Source organism: Balaenoptera borealis (assembly GCF_965194805.1).
Source record: "Balaenoptera borealis genome assembly, chromosome: 8".
In the NCBI taxonomy this organism is placed as follows: domain Eukaryota; kingdom Metazoa; phylum Chordata; class Mammalia; order Artiodactyla; family Balaenopteridae; genus Balaenoptera; species Balaenoptera borealis.
This window is the reverse complement of record NC_138865.1, coordinates 71,540,694-71,558,918: the sequence shown is the minus strand read 5'-3', so window position 1 is coordinate 71,558,918 and position 18,225 is coordinate 71,540,694. Positions and strand designations below refer to the sequence as shown.

General features: G+C 39.5%; 1 protein-coding gene across 2 annotated transcripts in view; it reads left to right on the top strand.

Moving 5' to 3' along the window:
- DOCK8 (dedicator of cytokinesis 8) overlaps positions 1 to 18,225 on the top strand; it is a 229,109-nt gene that overhangs the window by 91,197 nt on the left and 119,687 nt on the right. Inside the window, exons 7-12 of one of the 2 annotated variants that reach the window (XM_082403613.1) lie at positions 2,961 to 3,046; positions 6,851 to 6,917; positions 9,037 to 9,186; positions 12,446 to 12,526; positions 15,907 to 16,066; positions 17,973 to 18,103. In XM_082403613.1, coding sequence (XP_082259739.1) covers positions 2,961 to 3,046; positions 6,851 to 6,917; positions 9,037 to 9,186; positions 12,446 to 12,526; positions 15,907 to 16,066; positions 17,973 to 18,103 — 675 coding nt within the window. Of the gene's footprint in view, positions 1 to 2,960; positions 3,047 to 6,850; positions 6,918 to 9,036; positions 9,187 to 12,445; positions 12,527 to 13,571; positions 13,634 to 15,906; positions 16,067 to 17,972; positions 18,104 to 18,225 lie in introns of those variants that run through there. The other variant, XM_082403614.1, reaches the window with a different exon arrangement.

The following is an 18,225-nucleotide window of genomic DNA, read 5'->3' as shown; positions in this document are numbered from 1 at the left end:
TCTCCATCTTCAGATTACAAAGTAAGAATCAGAGAGGTTAAATAACTTGTTCAAGATTCAGCAGGTAAATTGAATTATAGAATAGGGAATCCAAACCCATTAACTCCAAATTTTATGTTTAACTGTTTATTTATCTATATATGACTACCTGGTATATTAGCACACCTAATGGAAATCCAAAGATGACATAAACAATCACATCTTGTAACTTTTCAGTTGCCATCTACAGCTTTAAAACTTCTTACCAAATTTGTCAAGAAATATTATATCTGACTGATATGACCTTCACTTGCATTCCTCTTCCTCCCAGTTCCATGATGGAAGTGCCAAAAGGTAATAAAGACCCAAAATGGACACCAGTAGAGAGAAAAAACAGTTAAAGGGTGAGGAGAAGACTTCCAGTGAGACATCAGCTCATTAAAGTCTCCTTCATGAGATTAAATGGGAGGATATCCAGGCTTGATTACAAGGATGAATCATAGACTATTTTGAAGGAATTTCGTTTTATGGTCTTTAAACAATGCAGAAACTCAATTGAGACTAAAAGTTATGATCTAACAGATGTCCTAATGGGGCCTGCCATACTAAGTGGAGAGGAATGCTTTGTGATTAGTGTATAGGTTATTTGGAAATTGGTAAGTCTAAAATGTTAGAGGGCTTCTATTACCAGCCCTTTAATATGTTGGAGTTGTACACACAGAAATTGCATTTGTTCTTGTAATTTGTACTTTCTCCAGAGAAAGTCCTGTAGAAAAAAGGGTAACTTTCTGGCCTACCATGAAATGATTACAAATGCTGAATTTTTTGACAACACATTAGTGAAATTATCTTATATTATTATTACTTTATTTCCTGATGAAAAAAAGTTAGAAGAGAGGTGAACTCTTACATCCAAATTATGACTGAGTATACAGGGGAGGCAAAAGTAGAATTCAACCACCAAGCTTCTATGAGGTGAGTTTTTTCCCTGATTCACTCTGACTCTATAAAAGGCATCCTATGTGTTGATCCATAAGAAGGGTGCCACTATACTCCAAATCGTAGAGGAGTTTGCATTAGGACTCTTTTGGTTGCAAGTAATGGAACCCAACTAAAAACCAATTTTTTAAAAAAAGGTAGGGGCTTATTGGCTCACATAATGAAATCACAAGTAGGCAGATGTAGAGTTGGCCTCAGGATCCACTGGGTCAGCTGATGGAAGAACATCATCTCTCATATTATCCCTTTCTCTCTTACGATCTCTCACTCTCTCTCTCTCTCTCTGCCTTTCTCCCTCTCTATCTTTCTCTCTCTCTCATTGTAAATATCTATCTGTTTTCTCCCAGGAAGAGGAAAACAACAGATATCCAGTACAACTTCACATTTCCTCTTCTGCTTTATTGGCAATTCATTCTTATTTCAGATAACTGTAAAGGTGCAAGAAATTCATATAGATTAAAGGAGAGTGAGGAAATATATGAATATGTAGACTTTGTTTGGAACCTGAATTAGCAAACTAACTATAAAGAAAACTGAGACAGCTGGGGAAGTTTGGAACTGACTACGTATTTCGTGACAACAGGAAATTATTTTTAATTTTTAAAAAGTAATAATAGTATTATAGTATGTGTTTTTAAAAAGTCCTTATCTTTTAGAGATCTGTACTGAAATATTCACAGATGAAATTATATGATATCTGGGGCCTTGCTTCTAAGCTTCCAACACTGAATGGGGGAAGGTAGCAAGAGGGAGTATAGATGAAACCAAGTTGCCCATGAGTCGAAATTGTTAAAGCTAGGTGATAGCTAAATGTGGTTCGTTACATTCTTCTCTCTACCTTTGTATATGTTTACAATTTTCCAAGTGAAAAGCTTTTTAAAGAGGATCCCAAAGTTTTGAATCCAGACCAAAGGCAGTCTTGGAAACCCATGAGTGTCTTTACGGTGAGGTGGTTTTCCAATAAGGGGCCCCTTCCCTTTCAGATGTGTCTGTTCTGATCACACTGAAAATTCCAGCTTGCTCTGAGAGACTTCAGCACAGTGTAGGCATCAGAACAGAATTTAAAAATTCTTCTGGTTGCTGTGGGGTATTTGGGATATCATTTATAGCCCAGGAAAATACAATTAGACATGGCTCTATTCCTTGCACCCTTGTGAGCTGCAGACCACTCATCAGAGTTTGTATAGCCTACTACAAGAGCAAGAATTAAAGTTCTCAGGGAAACTTGCACTGTTGATCTTTGCATGCATGACTATACTTAAGATACTGTGATAGTTCACATTTGAATGTTAAAAGTTACAATAGGGACTTGATACTTCCCTTTAAGTCCCTTGGTCCCTATGTAGTAAAATAGACAGAAGTATCTCTTAAATTTGTCATTACTAAGCTTCTCTATACTTAGAACTTCAGCAAGTTCTAGCTGGACATGTCTATTTAGAACCTACAAATTCAACCCCAAATCTCTATCTGTTTAAGAAAACAGTAAACCGAGAAAGACACTGTATTATAGTTTTAATGGTTTACAGCCTCAGGTGAACTGTTCTAACTCAGATCTCAAACCTGAAACTCACATATTTACTAGTAAAGTCTTTGGCAGGAGGAGTATTCTGTGTCCTTAGAGCCAGCCAAAAAAAAAAAAAAAAAAGTCAACAATAGGTATAAGATTTTGCATTGCCATCTGGTGGATGTTACTAAGCCATATCCATGTTCACATTTCCTTCCTTCCTCCCTCGGTCTCTTTGTCGTAAATGCTTGGCTTTCTGAAAGGAGAAAATGTTTGCTGTAAATGCTGACTTTAAAGCGTAGGGGTTAGATAATAAACTCTCTTGTAAAAGTCAATGTGTTATTCTGCGATTAGAAGTAAAGCAAACGCAAGCTGTCTTGCATGGCAGCTAGCAGCCTTCCCTTCCCCGAGTTGACTTCAACTGGAGGTCTTCATGGGAATTCACTACTGATTTCTTTTGCAATGTGATTAACAATAGGAGGATGCTGTGGAAATACGTCCGGTACCAGACTGTCCTAAGGAACATCTGGGCAACAGAATATTGGTCAAGTTGCTGACCCTGAAGTAAGTATGAGCAGACACTAACCACTACATTGAGGTCTGTCTTGCCTTTCAAATACAGACTGTGTCTTTACCATCAGAGCTTGAATCGGGGAGGATCCCCAACACACTTTTAACAGTGCCCTGTGAGGTAGTAGAAAGAGCAGAGTTTGGAGTCAGCTAGTCCCAGATTCTAATCCTGCCAAGCCTTTGACAGTCATTCTTCTAGGACAGGGAAGGCAAAACACTAAGGTTAGGCGTGTAGGTAATTAATTGAGTGAAGTGGCCTACATTAAGAAAAATAACGGTAAAAGCCAGTGGTGTGCTGGAGTCCGATCTAACTCCTGAGAGCTGATTGTATACTTCTCTTCCCAACTCTTTATTCAGTGAAGTCACGTTGGTAGCTTGAAATTGGCCATGGTGGAATGGTGGAAATATTTATAACACTGAACTCAGAAAATGCTACAAATTAGAGCCTTTTTTTTTTTTTTTAGAGGCTTGTTTGTTAAACATTTACCAGCACACCACTGTTAAAACACAATGAAAAATGCAACTAAAACTCAGTCTCAGTGCCAGTGGACAATATAGAGTAGTAGGGACTGCAGCAAACTATCTCAACGAGGCACCCACTACTAACTAGGGCCAATTCTTGTCATCCAAGTAAACAAGCCCATTTTGGTCAATTGTCTGATTTTTTTTTTAAGAGAAGCTAGAAGTCCAGATTTTTCTGCATAATTTCCTGACTTCTTAAATATTTTCTCATTTCCTTCTTAAGTACCACACATTTCAAAAAGAACATGTCTGAAATCTGGATTCATCTCATGGGCCACATTTGCTTTAGAGCAATTGTTTCCATATTTTTTGATTGTATTTAAAAGTCACACATCCTCTGCATGTGTGTATTCATTTTGTACTTGTTTATTAAATATTATATTATAAAACATACATAAATGAGGCATTTTGAAGGATGAACTCAATAAATAAAAGTAAATTATAGTATTTTCTTCCTGCATTCCAGTGGATTGTCTTGCCTACCCCCTGGAGTGCTTGCCTGCCTTCCTTTCCTCTTTGTAGACTGCTGCTTTAGAGAATTAGTTCTTCCACTTCTTCATAGGCTCTTTTGAAAATATTAAGTTGTGAATGCTCTACCAAGGCAAAAGTTCATAAGCATAACATTTTTTCATACCCTATTAGGAAGGTCATCCATCTCTTGAAGTCAATTCATGGACCCCTTAGGCAGCACCTGGTTTGCAATTAGAGCCTTTGGATTCTGGATTCAAGACTATGTTTCAGCCCTGGGGACTCCTCTGGGATTTTGAGTTCTTGTAAATGAAGTAGTGAGACCAGATCTCAAAGTTCCTATGTGCCATAAATTTCTGATTCTATTGCGGAGCCTCCCGAATTCTCTGCTCAGAACACAAGCCAGCATGACTGCATACACAGATGTGGAGATCTCTTGATATTGTAACACCCTCCTTAAGCCAGTTCTACCAGTAGGATGGGGGGAGCAGTTCGGACTTTTTGTCTTGCACACAGAGATGAGCGGCCAATAAGTGAGCTCTGTATCAAGCAACAGGTACAGAAAGGCAAACTCTAGCCCTTGCGAGCTGACCCGGAAGGGGGAACCTCCTAGCCCTTCAGCAGGAGGACTGAGTGGAAGTGGCTGATCGGTCCCCCTCTGCATTCATTGTTCAGGAAATCCACCCTATTGTCTGAGGCACTCACCCACCCACCACAGGAAGCTCATCAGATACAGCAACTATGCCCTTTGGGATTGGAGGAATTCTTCCCTGTGATGCATGACACTAAGTCTCCTAGATGTTTTCCATAAATAAACTGTAGCTCTTCTCACAGGTGGGAACACATGGTCACTAAGATAGTCATGTAACATTATTAAAAAAAATAAATTGAGTCACTTGGATTTCTCTTGATGAAAATTGTGAAGTGTAGTTTCTAGTTATTTTTCCCCCAAACTGCCAAAGCAGAGATAAAGTAGAATCGCAGTGTTTGCTCAACGTATACTTGACCTGCTCCAGTATCTTAAATAGTATTCATACCAACATATGCCTGCAATAGGGGAGATGAACCAAAGAGATCATCCTGTCTTTCACTACTTTAAATAAACTGGATAAAAGAAAGCAAGTTCTTATAGGTAAACCTAGAATGGTTAAATATGAACAGCAAAAATTTAATGATAATGTTAAATTTTATTTGTGGTGAAATATGCATAATGTAAAATTTGCCATCACAACCATTTTTAGTGGTGTTTCAGTGGCATTAAGTACATTCACACTGTTGTACAACTATCACCACCATCCATCTCCAGAACTCTTTTCACCTTCCCAAATTGGAATTTTGTACCCACTAAACAATAATTCCCATTTCTCTCTCCCACCATTCCCTCATATAAGTGGAATTGTATAATGCATGTCCTTTTGTGACTGGTTTATTTCACTTATACAGTGTCTTCAACATTTTTCCATATGGTAGGATGTGTCAGAATTTCCTTTCTTTTCAAGACTGAATAATATTCCATTGTATGCATATACCACATTCTATTGATCCATTCATCCCTTGACGGACACCTGAGTTTGCTTCCACCTTTTGGCTACTGTGGATAATGGTGCTCCTCGACATTGTTTATAAAGCATATTCACACACATTATCTTTCACAATGCTTACAACAACCCTAGGAAATGGGAAGAGCAGGTGTCCTTTCCTCATGTTACAGATAAATAAATGCAACTGGGAAAAGTAAGTAACCTGATTAAGATCCCAGAGTTAGCAAGCAGTGGGAGAGGGAACAGAGCCCGGGTCTGTCTGACTCAGTGCCCTACGAGTTTGCCATCATGCCTTACTGCCTCATTTCCAAAGGTGCCATTTGACCAACTCACTCTTGTCTGTGGTTACCTCTGCCCAAATATTCTTCTTCAAAAGTCCTCTTTTTAGACAAAGCTATCCAATGATAAGGCCATCCTCTCACAGATGCCTTGAAACAAGATTTGACCTAATTTACATGACTTCTGCAATAACGATGATTCAGGGCCTGATTACTAGGGCTCTTAGCTGGCAGTATCGTGGATTGTTAACCTGAGAAATTCGGAAGGTGAACACCTCTGCTCCACGTGCATCCTATAACGTGTGGCAGGATTATGCTTTGGGGATGCCCTCTCTTCAAACCCACTATTTCTGGGGGAATTGGCAATTAGGGCCGTATGAGAGCTGCTCTTTTCCAGCTCTCATTGGATCCACACACCTCAGTGTTTATCAGCAGTGCTCAGTCCCCTCCCTCCACCTCAGGTCAGCAGCTGCCCTGGCAGTGGAGTTAGAAAGGGCCAGATATTCACACACATCATAACCTGACCTAAAGAAAAGCAACTGAACTTTTTTTTTTGTACTAGCTGAAAAGCCCCAGCCCTTAAAATTGAATAATAGAGCTTTCTATTCTAGCAGTAATCTGTAAACTGTAAACAAGACCTTTAGCTAAGACAGAGACTCAATCCCCTGAAAACACAGCAACTACAATGGTAAGAAGTGCCATACTGGATCAGACCAAGGATCTGTTCCACCCGCTCTCTATTGCAGGGCCACCAGCAAGCACTTTTGGGGAGAATGTACCATCCACCACGATCTCAAATGATTAGGAATTTTCCATGAACCTCCCATATTTCTCCATTAACATTCCAGTGTGATTCTCACATGCATAGAGCTACCCAAATACTTCTGAAAACAACTTACATTTTTAACCAGATTATATATCCAGGCACTTTCAGAAAATTCAAAATTATCTAAGTTAAAACTATATGTTTTTCTCTCTTTCTCTGACAGGTTTGAGATTGAAATTGAGCCTCTGTTTGCCAGCATTGCCCTCTACGATGTTAAAGAAAGGAAGAAGGTAAGACAGCAAAACATAGCCCAACCCTGAGGGCATCGCATGTTGTTCACTGTCTTGGGGTTCATGTTTTTAAATCTCACTTCTATGTAGGAAAACCACATCAGATTTGAAAGCAAATGACCTTTGATATGTCCAGTTCTATTGCCTTTGCAGTTTTTAAAGAAGTGACCTGGGAATTTATGTTCTTTGAAGAATCTTTACGAGAAATTCGGCTGGAGGTGGTAGCCTGGCTGAGATAGAGAAGTGAAATAGTGACATATGGGGTTACACGTAAAACAAAGCAATTTAAACATGGCTATAACAAGCTCAGTGCATGTAATGTTTCCTCAGTTTGGGAGTTTTTTGCATTGTGAAACAGGCTTATCATGAATGGAAGGCATTTTGTGCAGTGAAAGTCTAAATTTGCTGTCGGGTAGAGACCTCACCAAGTATACCGTGCTTTTAATTGAAAAGATTTCTCCATGAATGTCTTAATGTTTAGTCATTTTGTAACTCCTGGGGGAGGGCACAAATAGCAAAACCAGAGGAGACATTTCTGCCCTTCTACCCATAACCATTCAGTAGTTAAGGAAGTGTGTATATTTTGAATAAATATTAATAATCACTAAGATTTGTATTGGTCAGGGTAGGTAAACTGCTAAAACAAGGAGACCTCCCACACACACATTCAGTGGTTTAAAGCTGAATGGTTTAAATGGTTTAAAGTGGTTTAATGGTTTAAGTGGTTTAAATGATTTAAACTGGTTTAAAGCTCAGATTTGCACAGGCATCAGAATCACCCGGAGGGCTTGTTAAAAGAGATGGTGGGCCCACCCCCAGAGTTTCTGATTCAGTAAATCTGGATGGGGCCTAAGAATTTGCATTCCGAACAGGTCCCCAGGTGATGCTGAAGCTGCTGGTCAGGGGGCCACATGTGGAGAACCCCTGGCTAGAACAAGGAGAATTTTCTGCCTTTGTCTCTTAACAATCCAGAGTAGGGAGGTGCGGGGTCAACAGTGGTCTGCTCCACTCAGGCATTCGGGAACCCAGGTGGCAGTGTCTCCTTCATCTTCAATATGTGCCCTCCCCAGTCACTCTTGTTTGTCACTGCCACTACGGCCCCCGAAAAAAGGGGAAAAGATGGTGGGGGTGTGGGGTGGTGCTGGAGCCTGGAAGTGAGACACATCATCACTAGTGCTCACAATTCACTGGAAAGAATCTAGTCACGTGCTCACTCCTAACTCTACAGGGGAGGCTGGTAAATGTAGTCTCTGCCCGGGAACCACTTCTTGGCTGTAAATCTATTAGTGATGAAGGGGAAACCCAACTCTACAGTGGTTCTTAAGTAACACTGCACCGGTGAGCTCAGGAGCACTCATCGTGACATGCTCTTGCTCGAAATCTTTAATGGATCCTCACTACGTGCAACATTAAAAACAAACCCTTCAGCTTCCATGCCCGGCTTTCTTCAGGATGACTCTCATCTGCTTTCCTTCCCTCGAGAGCCTAGGCAGAGTCAAGCCAGGCTCCTCGATGTTAACTAAAGTCACTCCACGTGTTCCAGCCTCTGAGATGTCTGTGCTGCACTCTCTCCCTGGTTCACAGTCCCCCTCCAGCTCTGCTTGGCGGAACCTTCTTTCAAGGCCTGTCCATCTCACATGCCTCCCCCATGGAAAGCATTCCCCATCCCCGCAACTGGAAGTGACCTCTCACCCTCGGGAACTTCCACAGCGCTTTTTTGTATGAGTGTGGTCGCTAATATTTTGCTCTTACTGTAGTTAGTATGCATTTGCCTTTTCCCTCATTCTTGATGGTAAACTAATTGAGAGCCAAAGTAATGCCTTGCTTTTCTTCAATGCAGTTACCTAGCACATCACTGAAATTCAGGAGATACTGGTGGGTTAATAAAAATTTAAATGTTTCAAAGGACATCTCTCAGATGACTCAGAAATATCTAGAGATTGTGACAAAACATGTATCAGATTTTCCAGCAGCCACTGGTCATAAACCATGTCTACGGTTATACTGATTTCTTTGGTGAAACTTGGTGGGTTTTTCTTTTCCACTTTTTTTTTTTAACATGTTTAGACCATGAGAGCAATAGGTATAACTCATTTTTCATTTTGCCACTCATTTACAGATCTCAGAAAATTTTCACTGTGACCTGAACTCTGACCAATTCAAAGGATTTCTGCGTGCTCACACGCCCTCTGTTGCCACATCCAGTCAGGCAAGATCTGCGGTATTCTCAGTCACCTATCCATCCTCGGACATCTACCTAGTAGTCAAGGTAGTTCAACACAATCTGATTTGCACAGTCCGATGTTCTCATTGTTGCATTACTCCCAGTGCACGTTTACAGTGAAAGAGGTATCAGAAAATAGTACATGTCCTCTGTGAGATTTGCTTTGTTTCCCTCTCAACTTTACTCCTTTTCCTTTACAAGCAAATTGTGTTGGGTACTAGAATGACTATGGGTTTTGGAGTCAAACAGTCCTAGGTTTGAGTCCTGGCTTTGCAACTTAGTAGCTATATGACTTTGGGCAATTACCTAAACTTTCTGAGACTTAGTTTCTTCATCTGTAAAGTGGAGATAATAACACCTCCCTCAGTGAGTAGTTGTAATTACAGAATAAAGCCTGGCATGTATAGACACCCTTCCTTCTAACAAGGAAAACACCCTCAGCTATCCAGCTCTGGGAGGCTGCTGGGGAGAAAAATCTCAGATAGAGTCTCCTAATCATGTTCACATTTTTCTAAAGACCCAGAGTTAAATGTCCGAAAACCCAGGCTCTGACAGTTTGAGGTGTGGGTTATAGGGTCCAAGCTTCACTCTCCCTTTTCATCACCATCTCACAGACTGAGTATGTCTAGTGAGAGTCAAAATCTGTGGGCAGTTCTAAGTGGAAAGACCTTTCATTCTAGGTTGTACTCTTTGCTGATGTAAGAAAACCAGAGACTTTCTCTACACACCAAAATGGCTGGTTAGAAGTTAACAGCAAACATTGAGTATTTTATCTACTTTAAGCCAAATAATTAGTCTCATTGACTCTTTACCCTCAAATTAAAAAAAAAAAAAAAAAAAAAGTCCTGGTGTTTTAATTTCATATACACCCAGCATTCTAGGATTGGGACATTTTCTAGTTAGCACCGTGTTTTATGTCCATAATCTCATTGATTCCCCCATGATCCCATGGGAGTAGCATACAGATTCCGAAGACTTCAGGTGATGTGGAGGTCACTTAACAAGAGGCAGATGTCCTTCCATTCTAGCTCCCTTTACACCGTTTTACAAAGATTCTGAAAGGTCGTCATAGCTTGAAGGGAACTTATTTAAGTTTTTGGAAAATAGAGTTAAAATTCTATTGCTGAAAAGACACGTATTGTTGTCAAACTTAATGTGTGTTTCATTGCAATATGACTTTTCATTGCAATATGACTTTAGACATACAGGAAAATTAGCTTAAAGTCCACTCTAGCAAGCTGTAGCAGCTTGCAGTTACTTTTAAAATTCACTCCAGCCTGGGAAATCAAAGAAGCCAATACCAGTTCCATAGATCCAAATTTTACTTCCAATTCCAATTCTCAGTGGATGACTTTATTTTGGGTAACCCATGGTAGTCTGCTAAATATCAATGGTTACCTATGGGTGACTATTACTTACTAAGTATATTCCAAAATTTTCAGATGAATAAATGCATTCATTTGGCAGTGATAAACATTCTCTAAATTGTCTGGATAGAGTTAGGAAATTTAAATCTACTCAGTAAGACAGTCCCTGGTTTGCTTCTGATTTGTTTTTCTTTATTGTAATACCACAGTTGTTGCTTCTTTCCCTCTAAATAGGGCTGAGGGTAGCCTCTTTACCTTAAAGAAATTCCTAGGCAATTCTGATATGCCCCTTTCCCCTACCTGCCATGGTTATGAGGACTCAGGCATTTCTTTTACATATCAATCCTGAAGGACCATGTAGTAGGCTCTCATAGCAGCCGGCAGCTCCTTCTCGCAAAGTACCTGAAGTTAGCCTTGTCCAACTCGGTGAAGGGAATAGTATCTGCTGATCTGGTGGAATCTGGATCCTCCTTCCAAATTCTGGAGATCCCTCTCCTGTGGGTTCCATGCTATAGATGCAAAGTCATGGCGTTCCCATTCTTTGCTTCAGGATTCTAATGAAAAGGTTCTTTATCCCTGTTCAAAGTTCATTTTAAAGACCACATTTCTATCCACTGACCTCATGGAAAAATTAGCTTCTTTCCAATTTACTGTATAAACTCCCGACCATAAATTTCAGGAGGATAGGGACCAGGCTTATCATGTTCACCACCTTGTCTCCCCAACAGCTACCATATAGAAAGGACTCAACAAATGTTTTCTGAACAAATGAATAGGTGAATGATCGCTGACTAACAGGAAAATCGGTTAGTCTCTACCTCGAGTGTTATGTGTCCATGGCCTCAACCTGGTGCATCTCTCAGGAGGATCAGCCTTGTCTTCAGGCTATGGCAGTGGGAAGGGGTTCTTAAGTTCCTCTGTGAGACGAGAGACTTAATGCTTGCAGTCTCCCTGAGACAGATGTTCATTGAGCAGTCCCATGCCATTTCCTTTGAAACTCCATGAAACACCCTCCATCACTTGGGTGTTTCTGGTTTAAATACTTTGTACCTAATTGATAGTGCCTGTTAAGAATGTGTGCCTTTTAGGATATGTTGACCCAAACTTCTTCTTCAAGGATTATCTCAACTAATAACACAGACTAATGGGACTAAATCCATTTTTCTCTTCCACATATAAGTTAAATTAAATTTTCTTTGAGCAGAGGGTTAGACAATTTTAAATTTCTGCTTTTTTTTTCTCTTAAACATGGTGCCTAGATTTATGGCCAGCCAGGTCCTGCACCTGCAGCAAGATGGAAGACGATGCTTGACAGTAGTAATTCATATCACCAGCCAGTTAGCAAAGTGAAAAGCTGTACCATCCTACTGCTTTCAAGTTCCTTTCCAAGTCTGTTAAATCCAGAGAAGCAGCCCTAATAGGAAATACAAGGGAGACAATTACAGATAATTTATTCTGTTCATTTATTCATTTTGTGGAAGGTTTTAGTCCCCAACCTGACTTTCACAGAGGTCATATCTCGTTTTTTATGTTGTAAGCAATAATAAACAAAATGAGCTGTTCGCATCCTACATATGTCTCTTGGGTTTTGTGTTAAAAAATAACTTTTATTGTAGGCATAATACATGTTTATTGTTTAAAAACAGAAAATACACATAAGCAATAGGAAGAAAATAAAGATAGTACATAATCCCACCATACAAAGCTAACTACTATTAACATTTGCTGTGTATCTATCATCCTTTTAATATGCCTTTATGCTTTTTTTTACAAAACTGTGTAATACTCTTCGTACTAATTTTTTAAATCAAAAAACATATATTATGGACATCTGAAGTCATCAGATATTGTCATAAGACACTATTTTGATGGTTGCATAGATTCCATTATACAAATGTAATTCACGTGCTTTGTTTTAATATTATTTTTGTTGGTAGATTGAAAAAGTCCTTCAGCAGGGAGAGATTGGAGACTGTGCAGAACCCTACATGGTTATCAAAGAAAGTGATGGTGGAAAGGTATGCTATTTTGAGTATTGCTAAATGGTAACATTTTAGAATAAGCAGATATTTTTCAGAAGTCTCCCATAAAATAGTTAATGGAGTTTAGTCCATAATGTGTCCCCATATGAAGCACTAATAAATTATATTCAAACAAAATAAGGAAGGGAAACTTCATCAATGACAACTTTTTAAAGAAATAAACTACTAAACTCAGCAAATGATGATGTACACACCAATGTCTAATTACAAAACTTGACTAGGGCAAAAATGCATCCTGTTGTCTTGGTTCTGAGGCCCGGACTCGGTTGGGAGGGCCACAGACACCCCACGAAACTGAACAGTGCCAGAGCTCCCCTAGCTTCCTCCACAGCATGGGCCACCACCCTTTCTGATTTGGATATTTGGACATTAGCTGAGACTGCTGTACATCATAAATTTATTAGTACAGCATAGGTACTGAGCCATGAAAAGGACATCTCTTCTCAGCACCCATTTGCAAAAGTTTCCAACATAATTTTTAAAACATGGCCTTTTTGGAATAAGACTTGCCTAACAGCATCCTACTGCAGACTCATAAATTTCAAGTAAGATTTATTGAACTCAAGATAACTTGCTTTTTTTAATCTACCTTTTATCCTGAACTTAGAATGATTACCTTGGAAGTGTTGTCAACCTAATAAGGAGGTTGTTAGGAACCCTTATAGATCTTTCTGGAATCTTCCAAGACAACTTTGGAAAAACAGGCTCTCTTAAGAGCTTGATAGATGATGTACAAAACTTTACAACCCAAGATTCTCTCACGCGAATCCAGTGTAGCTAGCACCTAAAAGAGGTACTTGTTGATTAGGTAGTATAACAAGCCCCAATACTTTTGGGTTTTTTGTTTGCTTGTTTGTTTGTTTGTTTGTTTAGCTGAAGGTATATTTAATAATTGAATGTAGGCTTTCTTTAATTCTTTAAATTCCTCCTTTTCTATTCTATATTTCCTTATCAGTTGGACTTCTGGCCTGAGATGTGTTGTTTTTCTGACTATTCCCTCTTTTTAATCAGTAGGGTAAGGATTTTGGAGATAGCTGTCATATCCATGGCAGAGGCAGTTGACTTGGTGCTGGTGCCATATTGGTTTTTTTTTTTTTTTATATATCTTTATTGGAGTATAATTGCTTTAAAATGTTGTATTAGTTTCTGCTGTACAACAAAGTGAATCAGCTATATGTATACATATATCCCCATATCTCCTCCCACCCTCCCTATCCCACCCCTCTAGGTCGTCACAAAGCATTGAGCTGATTTCCCTGTGCTACGCAGCAGCTTCCCACTAGCCATCCATTTTACATTTGGTAGTGTATATATGTCAATGCTACTCTCTCACTTCGTCCCAGCTTCCCCTATCCCCTTCTGTCCTCAAGTCCGTTCTCTACGTCTGTGTCTTTATTCCTGCCCTGCCACTAGGTTCATCAGTACCGTTTTTTTAGATTCCATATTTGTGCGTGAGCATACGGTATTTGTTTTTCTCTTTCTGACTTACTTCACTCTGTATGACAGACTCTAGGTCCATCCACCTCATTACAAGTAAGTCAATTTCATTCCTTTTTACAGCTAAGTAATATTCCATTGAATATATGTGCCACATCTTCTTTATCCATTCATCTGTTGATGGACATTTAGGTTGGTTCCATGTCCTGGCTATTGTAAATAGCGCTGCAATGAACATTGTGGTACATGTATCTTTTTGAATTATGGTTTTCTCAGGGTATATGCCCAGTAGTGGGATTTGGGTCATATGGTAGTTCTATTTTTAGTTTTTTAAGTAACCTCCATACTGTTCTCCATAGTGGTTCTATCAATTTTCATTCCCACCAACAGTGCAGGAGGGTTCCCTTTTCTCCACACCCTCTCCAGCATTTATTGTTTGTAGATTTGTTGATGAGGGCCATTCTGACCCGTGTGAGGTGATATTTCATTGTGGTTTTGATTTGCGTTTCTCTAATGAATAGTGATGTTGAACATCTTTTCATGTGTTTGTTGGCAATCTGTATATCTTCTTTGGAGAAATGTCTGTTTAGGTCTTATGCCCATTTTTTGACTGGATCGTTTTTTGATATTGAGCTACATAAGCTGCTTTGTATATTTTGGAGATTAATCCTTTGTCAGTTGCTTCGTTTGCAAATATTTTCTCCCATTCTGAGGGTTGTCTTTTCGTCTTGTTTATGGTTTCCTTTGCTCTGCAAAAGCTTTTAAGTTTCATTAGGTCCCATTTGTTTATTTTTGTTTGTACTTCCATTTCTCTAGGAGGTGGGTCAAAAAGGATCTTGTTGTGATTTATGTCATAGAGTGTTCTGCCTATGTTTTCCTCTAAGAGTTTTATAGTGTCTGGCCTTACATTTAGGTCTTTAATCCACTTGGAGTTTATTTTTGTGCATGGTGTTAGGGAGTGTTCTAATTTCATTCTTTTACATGTAGCTGTCCAGTTTTCCCACCACCACTTATTGAAGAGGCTGTCTTTTCTCCACTGTATATTCTTGCCTCCTTTGTCAAAGATAAGGTGACCATATGTGCGTGGGTTTATCTGTAGGCTTTCTATCCTGTTCCATTGATCTGTATTTCTGTTTTTGTGCTCGTACCACACTGTCTTGATTACTGTAGCTTTGTAGTATAGTCTGAAGTCAGGGAGCCTGATTCCTCCAGCTCTGTCTTTCTTTCTCAAGATTGCTTTGGCTATTTGGGGTCTTTTGGGTTTCCATACAAATTGTAAAATTTTTTGTTCTAGTTCTGTGAAATATGCCATTGGTAATTTGATAAGGATTGCATTGAATCTGTAGATTACTTTGGGCAGTGTAGTCATTTTCACAATGTTGATTCTTCCAATCCAAGAACATGGTATATCTCTCCATCTGTTTGTATCTGATTTCTTTCATCAGTGTCTTATATAGTTTTCTGCACAGGTCTTTTGCCTCCTTAGGTAGGTTTATTCTGTTTGTTGCAGTGGTAAATGGGAGTGGTTCCTTAATTTCTCTTTCTGATTTTTTGTTGTTAGTGTATAGGAATGCAAGAGATTTCTGTGCATTAATTTTGTATCCTGCTACTTTACCAGATTCATTGATTAGCTCTGGTAGTTTTCTGGTGACATCTTCAGGATTTTCTAAGTATAGAATCATGTCGTCTGCAAACAGTGACCGTTTTACTTCTTCTTTTCTGATTTGGATTCCTTTTATTTCTTTTTCTTCTCTGATTGCTATGGCTAAAACTTCCAAAACTATCTTGAATAATAGTGGTGAGAATGGGCACCCTTGTCTTGTTCCTGATCTTAGAAGAAATGCTTTCAGTTTTTCACCATTGAGAATGATGTTGTGCCATATTGTTTGTTTCTGCTGTCTCTTTCCATTTTCCTCTAGAGTAAAGAAAAGATTGAAAAACTAAAACTTCAAGCTGAATCCTTCTGCCAGCGTTTGGGGAAATACCGGATGCCCTTCGCATGGGCTCCCATAAGCTTAGCAAGTTTCTTCAATGTCTCTACCCTCGACAGGGAGGTAACTGATGTGGAGTCCATGGTTGGTAAGCTTTTCAACTGTGGTGTGAAGGGAAGGGCTCCCCAATGTACCAACTCTGAGGTCAGCTACTGATTGGTGGGGGGTTGGGGGTGCAGTAAGGTGGGGGGAGTGGGCAGGAAGAAGGAGATGAATAGGATGAAACATGATTAAGACTGGAATACAAACGCTTGATTGGACAGCGATCCCCAAGACAATTACAATGAACTTTGTGGAGTTTATATATAGTAAGATTTTTGGTTGGAATTTTCTGTACAGTTTGACACTTTAAAGAGTTAATTTTCAGTGGCCATCTCTTCTTAAAAGTAAAATTCTTGAAAATAACAAGAAAATATAATAATATAATAATATAGTTTATAGTGTGTTAAACAAAGCCACCATGGTTGGCTCCTAAATATAAGAAAAGCAAGGGCTTCGAAATGAAAAACTCTGGTTTCTAGCAAAATTTCCAGTTCCTTACAGTTTATTTTGCCAAGGGCAAATGAAAAAAGTGGATACCAAAAGAATATTTAGTTACTGTTCTGATTTATTTAGCATATTTCTCTTTTTCATTACCTGACCCTTGATCTGAATTATTAATTTCCTCAACAGTTTGGGTATGGAACTATCCAAGAGGGTTACAGAGTTTGCAAGTATATCACCCCTCACCTGGGGCAGAGTTTCTGTTTTTTAAAATGTCTTTGTATCCAGCAAATATTTATGTCTCTAGTCACATTTCTTGGGAAGTTTCTCATGCATTCCTTAGCTCTGCCACTTCTGAAATGTTGCCTTTACCAGAGGAGTGGAGGAAAAGGTATTTTGTTATTGCTGCTGCTATCCTGGAGTTATTGATGCATAATTACCAGTCAGAACTCCCAGGTTATTGCTGATTTATCAAAAACAAATCTCATTTTAGTGCATCCCAACATTCACACCACAATATGTGTGTGTGGTTTTTTTTAATGCTAATTTCTATGTAGACCCAGGTAGCCTTATTTGAAAGAGTTCTGCATAGAGCTTAAAGGACACGTAAACTAGGTAGTTAAGGCATAGAGCTTGCTGGGTCCTCAGTCATCTCTGGGTCAAGGAGAAATTAACCTGACTACAGAGGCTGATTTTTAAGAAGCAACCAAAAGATGCAGTGTATTATACTGAGGCAGCATGGCAAGTTTAGGTGGCTCAGTGGTAGCAGGAAGCTCCAGTTCAGCATTATGACAAGAATTAAGGGTAAGAGAATGTTCAAAGATAGGGTTGAAATATTACGGTTCTATGCAGTTTGACCATTCACTACAGAACCCCTGAGTTTTGCAGTATAAAAGTAACAAAATCATCACCTAAATCTCAAAAGGGGTAAGAAATAACTAAGCAGAGTATCAGGGTTCAGGTTTGGGTGTGACTCAGTTCTAATTACCATTAGGCAGGTTGGCCAAGGCAGAAACTCAGTTCTGCTGCCTGGTCCACACAGCAAGAGCAGAAGAAAGCTCAGATCCAGGATGTACTCAGGCTGACCTGTACGTAGCATGTTCGGGCCACAATCCCAAATGCCTGCAGGGGCATTTGAGTACATGCCTCTCCCAATGGAATGTAAATATAAAAATAAAACAAAACTAAACACTGTTGACTAAATAAAGCTTATTATTTAGCCAGACCCTGCTCTGGCTGCAGTTCTGGACCCCTGCTACCTTGATCGCCACGTGGGAGGGCACTGTGGTTGCTCACGGGCTCTCACTATGATCAGAGGAGGATTAGGGGCTCCAACAGGGGGGTCTAAGAACAGGGATCAGGGGAGGGAAATTGTCATGCAAAACAAGAATGGCCGTGTTCAGTGTTCTCCTTCAGTGAGCTTCAACATATCTTACATATGGTAAAGTTAATAACTGCTATATATTCAAACAGAAAGGCAAACTTTAGAATGACAATTGTTTTCCTTAAAGGGAAAGGATCTGTGGGTGAGCGGAAAACTTTGTCCCAATCTCGAAGACTTTCTGAAAGAGCCTTCTCCTTGGAGGAAAATGGGGTTGGATACAACTTCAAGACCTTGACCATTAACAGCTTTTTCAAGCAGGTATCTCTTCATGTTACAGTGTGTCTGGCTTTGTCCCCTCACAATGGCATGAGTGCTGGAGCCCAGAGGGGGAGTATATGTAGTGACTAAGAGAACAAGTTAGTCAACCTCACCAAGCCTCG